The 7,269-nt window shown below is 40.4% G+C and overlaps 1 protein-coding gene across 1 annotated transcript in view; it reads right to left on the reverse strand.

The window, feature by feature from the left end:
• Positions 1–7,269, reverse strand: part of LOC122551236 (collagen alpha-2(V) chain-like) — a 256,530-nt gene that overhangs the window by 27,635 nt on the left and 221,626 nt on the right. Inside the window, exons 44-45 of the mRNA XM_043692826.1 lie at positions 4,856–4,963; positions 1,648–1,701 (exon numbers count right to left, since the gene is read on the reverse strand). Coding sequence (XP_043548761.1) covers positions 1,648–1,701; positions 4,856–4,963 — 162 coding nt within the window. The remainder of the gene's footprint in view (positions 1–1,647; positions 1,702–4,855; positions 4,964–7,269) is intronic.

Consider the following 7,269-nt stretch of genomic DNA (forward strand, 5'->3'; position numbering starts at 1 on the left):
GTGGTACGAGTATGGAATGAGCTGCCAGAAGATGTGGTGGAGGCTGGTACAATTGCAACATTTAAGAGGCATTTGGATGGGTATATGAATAGGAAGGGTTTGGAGGGATATGGGCTGGGTGCTGGCAGATGGGACTAGATTGGGTTGGGATATCTGATCAGCATGGGCGGGTTGGACGGAAGGGTCTGTTTCCATGCTGAACATCTCTATGACTATATGACTCTATAAGTATATCTCTTTTTGGATATGGAGATTGAATTGTTATACAACATTCCTTGTGTGATCTCACCAAACCGTGTACAATTGCAGCAGGACTTCCTTCCCATTCTAGTTAAAATAAAGGTTAACATGCTGTTTGCCAACCAAACTGCTTGCTATACCTGCAATGTTAACTTTGTGTTTGTATGCAAGATCACCCAAATACTTCTAAACTACCTTCACACCATTTAAAAAATATTTTCTGTATCTATTCTTCCTAAGAAATGAATAAGCACACATTTCTCCACATTATACTCTATCATATCTTAAGCGTATTTACTATTTCCCAATCAATTACCATACCTCTAACCCTTTACAGATCCTTTGTATCAAATTTACAGACTGAGAGCAGAACCTAGCTTTCAGATAAAGTTAGTGTCCTGACTGAGTTACTATCACTCTGCTAGGTTTTAAAGGAAATAGGCAAATTGCCAGAAGGTGAGCCTGGTACTAATTTAGAGATTCTGAGACCTCCAGGAGATGGAGGCTATCTGCCTGGTCCCAGTGGCAAAGAATAGAACAAGTAGCTCCTTATAACGGCAGGAGATACAATAAGCTGGAAAACATCCATGGAGTGCAAGGTTAACTTCAGTACTCATGACAATTCAAATCTCATACTGGAAATAAAAAGCTGCCGCAAACATAACTTAGATCTTGCTATAAATCTAAAAGCTGCATAATTGCATTCATAAAATTGTTTCAGCTTACTGGAATCAAATTTGATATTCCCAAATACAAATGGACAGGTCACTTAACAAGCTCTTCATTGAACACAAATAGCTAGTAAATGGCAGAAACCAAGGTTCCTGCATCCTCACCAACCAGATTAGCCCTTGCAAAATTCAAAACTGACCTGGAGGTGTTAGGATCCAAGCACAACCTCCAGGTTTCAATTTCCAAATTACGCCTGCAAAAGAACCTGACCATGTCAACGTTTGAAAATCTTGTGTCATCTTCAGTGTCTATTTTTTCTACCTAGCTCTGCATTTCCAGCATTACACTTGGCCCCTTTGTCCAAATCATTGATAGATACTACAAATAGCTAAAGGCACGACATTCATCTTTGTATTGCCCTGTTTTGAGTGGCCACTAACTGGAAAATAAGCCATTGATTCCTACTCTGTTTTTTTGTCATTTAACCAAGCCTTTATCTATGTTGATATATTATCCCCACCCTTATGAGCTCTGAACCTGTGACAAATTGTGTATGAGGCATCTTATTAAGTACCTTTTGAAAATCCAACTTTGGCCAACAGATGAAAATGACAATGTATAGTTCAAAAATATATCTGCAATTCTTCCATATGACCTTTATGTACACTGTGTTAAAATAATAATCAAAATTATCTGGAATATATGGTTAATTTGTGGATTTTTCAAATATTTTACCGGTTCTCCTGGACGACCATCACGCCCAGGAGTGCCATCAATTCCTGGCATACCCTAAGAGAAAAACAGAAAAAGTCATTACTAAAAGCACTCATTTCTAATGCAGTCTTGAGTGCTGTTAGGATCGCAGTCAGATGAAACTTTAATCGAGACCCTGGACCAGATATTTGTGAAGTTGGTCCAATTCTTGAGGCCAATGGCAGACAAAACCTAGACGCTAGTGTCTCCTCCCAATTCCCATCAGTAGAAAGGAGGAGAGGCATGCATAGTAACAGAGGAAACCTGAACTCCTCAAGGCCATTGGAAATTATTCTCACTAGTCAAACAGGCTCCGTTCTTGATGTTCCAAATGTTTTGAGTAGCATTATTAGAGTCATAAAGGAAATACAAACACTCTTGAAGGATAGATAAAATCTGTCAAGTGTCATCATCTATTTTAATTGCCAATCCTTTGCCTTAGTTCATTCATGAGATGTGGGTATCACTGGCTAGGCCAACATTGAATACCCATCCTTAATTGTTAACAGCCAATCACATTTTCTCTGGGTCTGGAGTCACTTTTAGGCTAGTCCGGGTAAGGACAGCAGTTTTCTTCCCTAAAGGAAAAAAGTAATGTAGATGTTTTATTTTCTTGACATTCACAATAGTTTTATGATCAACATTAGACTCTTAATCCCAGATTTTTGTTTTATTGAATTGAAATTCCATCATCTGCTGTAGCAGGATTTAAACCCAGATCCCTAGAACGCTACCTGGGTCACTGGATTAATTATTTAATGATAATGCCACTTGATCATCACCTCCCCTTTATTAAACCTTTAGATATTTTCTCATCAACTCTGGTGCAAGTAGGAATTGAACCTGGAGTGGGGATATGACCACAACCAATGCACCACAGAAGTCCTCATCAATCCTTTAATTTAAAAGAAATGTAATGCTTTTGATTTATCCAATTTTTCCAATCAACCGGTTAAGAGATATCATCACACACCAGTGAACAGTGAAGCAGATGGGATTTGAACCCAGGCCACCCAGTGGTAATGACACTACCACTGCACCACAAGAGCATGCCTACCAATGCTATAAGCATGGAATCAAGTGACAGCAGTCATTTTAAGTTTAAAAAAGACACTCACACAGATGGAGTGCATTGATAGACAGGGTATCTGGAGCTGTTTAGAGGAAACATCTGTTCATGTTTTCTTTCATACAGAACTTCAGTTTTGCCAAAAAAAGACACATTTTGTCAAACCTTACTTTCATTAACATAATTGGCAAGAATACCAATTTAAGGGGAACACAATATTTAAACTGTATGAGAGGGAAGTGCTGATTGTTTGGTAAGTGGAATCTGATTGTAGAGGTGTTTCCATAGAGAATGCAATCAATAATTAAAATGTTCATGTTTTAAACCAGGTAGGCTGGTCAGAGCTGAAAATGTGTTGCTGGAAAAGCGCAGCAGGTCAGGCAGCATCCAGGGAACAGGAGAATCGACGTTTCAGGCATAAGCCCTTCAGAGCTCTGCCCCAAGAAATGAACCAGGAAATGCCGATCAAATATTTTGCAAATTGTTCTGATTAGTGCAAGATGAAAAACTTCGATATAGACTGTCTTTTTACAGCAATTCTCAAGAATTGTGCTACTAAATGACTAGTTTCAACAGAGTTTGTTCTATTTTCCACATGAGGTTATTAAAGCACAGCCCATTGTGAATGCTTGGTTGACAGTCAAAAGTTCTAAACTGTGTGGTGTAGGAGAGGTTGTGTTCACATTTTCATTGTCAGTTTTAAGAGGGTATTGAAGAGTTAGCTAGCATTAATATGGTTACCAAACAGAAGTTTGATTTTTGTATTAACATAGTGCATTAACATATGGTGGCACAGTGGTTAGTACTGCTGCCTCATAACGCCAGGGTCCCAGGTTCGATTCCAGCCTTGGGCGACTGCCTGTCTATGTGGAGTTTGTACATTCTCCCCATGTCTGTGTGGGTTTCCTCTGGGTGCTCTGGATCCCTCCCGCAGGCCTGGTGAATTGGCCATGTTAAATTGCCCATGGTGTTGTTAGGCATATTAGTCAGAGGGAAATGGGTCGAGGTGGGTTACTCTTCCAAGAGTTGGTTGGGCCAAATGGCCTGTTTCCACACTGTAGGAAATCTAATCTATTGACCACTTGAGAGGACTTAAAATCTTTGAATGGATTTCAAGACTGAGAGTTTTCTTGCTTCGAGTGTGTGTGAGTGAGAGATCCCATAGATGGTTACAAGTGCAATTCCTTTTTCACCTCCACATGTCTCACAAGATCTCTCTTTAGTGGATATTGCCACTACGTTGTGGCAATCCAGCTGGCATTGGATATGAGTAGCCATGGAGATGGCAAGAGGAGTATGGTTTGGCATGGGGTTGTGGTTATAACATATGACATGGGTGTCTGAGCAATTATGTAGGTGGCATGAGGATATGAAGTGGCATAGTGGTTAAGTGTCAACTGGTTAGGTTATCAGAGGACTCTGAAACAGAATGAGATAGAAGGTGACATGAAGGCAACATGAGGATATGAGTGATCAAGGAGCTGGAATGGGGAAGATAAAGAATTATAGGAACTGGGCTAGATTCTTCAAGAAGTGAGATGGGCCTTGTCACCATCTTCATGGCACTATGTCTCCACCAGAAAAGGCAGGCTTGGCTCAGTCATGCTCTGGCACCTAGCTCCCACCCTCCCACAACCCTTACAGTAGAGCCTGCCTTTCAATGTATCAGTTCCATGGAGGGTGAGTCTGCCAAGTTTGGAGATTTGACAACACAGGATTCCCACCTCCATGACAACATTCTGGCCCACTTTTGCCCTGTCAGGTGTTTTTAAAAGATTGCATAGCACTATTTCGAGGAAGTGCAGAGAAGAACCTACTGATGTTTTAGCCAATCGTTATTCCCAGTCAAGTTCATTTACATAAATTATCTGATCAGTATCATGTTGCTTATGGAATCTTGCTATGCAGATATGAGCTGTTAATGTTGTGACCTGGTAACAGTGACTAAACTTCAAAAGTATTCCAATAGCTGTCTAGTACAATGGGATGTCCTGAGGTGATGAGTGGTGATATATAAATTCAACTCTTCCTTTGCTTTCAAATGAAAGAGTGATGGTAACAGTTGGAACTTTTACAACATAAACCTGCTTAAACAGTCAATTCCTGTGAAGATTTACTTACATCCTGACCCAATTCACCGGGTGGGCCACGTGCTCCCTGTGGACCAATTGGGCCTGAAGGGCCTCTTTCACCAGGAGTTCCTGTTGGTCCTATTTTTCCAGGTTGACCCTGAAAATGCAACACAAAAAACACTATCACAATGTTCTCGGTTTTACTAAACTACAGTAGGAACATAGGAATAGGAGTAAGCTATTCAGCCCCTTGGGCCTGCCCTATGATCACAGCTGAACGAACAGTTCCATGGCTTTTACCCCACCCATCCCCATGATCCTGTCTGTCAAAGGTAAACAGAGATCTACCAATCGCTACCTTAAACATACTTTAAGCCTGAACTTCCACATCCCTCTGTTTGGTGAGCTAAGTCTGGTGAACTTTCATTGTGCTCCCTTTGTGGTAATGATATCTTTCTGAAGATAAGGAGACCAAAACCATACACAATTACACTAAGTGCAATCTAACAAAGCTCCTATACAATTGAAAAAAACTTCAGCACTCTTGTACTCAACATCTATTGGCCTTAATATCTTCCTGCACCAGCATAGAGCGGACAACACAAAACATTGTAATAACAAAAAGAACTATTCTATTTCTGAGTAGGTTAAGTTGTAAAACTAAATGCAAGGAGACTCATACTCTAAACAGTTTAGACTTTTCTTTCTCACAAGATTTATTAGAAGTTATGTTAATTATGTGTTCGTCATCCCCTTCTATCAAGATCAATGTGCACCAGACAGCACATTTATCAGGGTGGAGGATTACATCACATGACCAGTTCTAATTCTTGATGGATTCTCGTCAACAAACTGCCATTCCTGAAGGAGCATTTGCTGGTCATATGCAAACTGCTTAGTTTGAACAGCGTGTCCAATTTAGGAATTGTGCCTCCCTTTAAATAACCAACTGAAGCACTGCATATCTGAGTCTCATTGCATCCCTCACCCAGAAGTGTGGCTCATCCACAACTTTTATCTTGAACAGTGCAGCAGTTGCTTGATGCATCTGCCACAATGGATGATTAGGTAAAGTATTATTATCCTAGGCTGCAACTGTTAGATCATCTCCATTACCTGTTTTTTGCAACCACTTTAGGTAGCTGATTTTTAAAATTAAAATGGGCAGTGGAAGCTCAAGTCAAAAACAAAACAACTGATTCCCAACCTACGGTTTTCTCCAGTGAGGCATAATGGAAGCTCCCTCAATATTAAGAAAATAGAATTTGTTTGCCCGCTACTCTTGTCATAATCCACATTTACGAGATAACTGATGTGTCTGAATCTACTTTATGGTAAATAGGTTCTTTACCAAGGCAGTGTTGCTATTAAAATAAGGAATGACAATAGTGTTAGGTAACCATGCATTTGAAAAGAAAATGCAATGTCCATGGAGTCAGAATATCACCATTTTTTATGATGGATAATAGACTTTCTGGTTCTTAGATGCAAATGAAAGTCACAATTCCACACATAGAAACAAATCTAGTAGGGTTCATGTGTGACTGAATGACAAAAGCCAGTTCAGTCAGCTTCAGGGCAATGTTGGATGAAAGAAAGCTTCATTTGAGTGATGTGTGCTCATATCTTAGCAAACAACAAGCGTTTAAGGACAGTGTGAAACTGGACAGACCATGATGGTTCACTGACGCTCTGCATTTTACTGCCTCATCTAAACTCGGCCAAAAAATGGGGGACAAAAGTATAAAATGGCACAGCAGGATAATCAATTAACTGGTTTTAACCAACTTTTCTCATTTTCAGCAAGATGAGGAAGACATCTGGCACTGTATCAGGGTCAGTCAACAGGAAACATATCGGAAGTTCTGAACAACACTCCAGTCATCCTTGATAAATAATTATATTTAGTTAGATTTTACTTTAGAAACAGTCAGTCATCTACTTTAAACCTTTCATCCCTAAATTCCATTAAATACCCAAGGTAAAGGTTTGGCATCTGAACCTTTTATTTATTTCAAAAATATACTTAATTCATAAAATAATTTGATGGTCTGTACAGTTGGTCACGCCATACATATGTAAACATTTGCATATAGAGGTCAGAATTTATCATTTGTATATACAGGTCTGTACATTTATCAATCATATGTCCATATATTTAGCTGAGGCGTCAGCAGAGCCCAAATGACTGCGTGGGCCCCCTGTTCTTCATTAGGCAGGCAGATGTTACACGATAGTCTTTCCCCACTGCGCCTTGGCGGCAGCTGCCCCAAGCTTCAGCGCGTCCCTCAACACGTAGTCCTGGACCTTGGAATGTGCCAGTCCACAACACTCAGTCGGGGTCAACTCCTTCAGCTGGAAGATCAACAGGTTTCGGACCACCCAGAGAGCGTCCTTCACCGAGTTGATGATCCTCCAGGCACAGTTGATGTTCGTCTCGGTGTGCGTCCCGGGGAACAGGCC

Source organism: Chiloscyllium plagiosum, chromosome 7 (genome assembly GCF_004010195.1).
Source record: "Chiloscyllium plagiosum isolate BGI_BamShark_2017 chromosome 7, ASM401019v2, whole genome shotgun sequence".
NCBI lineage: Eukaryota > Metazoa > Chordata > Chondrichthyes > Orectolobiformes > Hemiscylliidae > Chiloscyllium > Chiloscyllium plagiosum.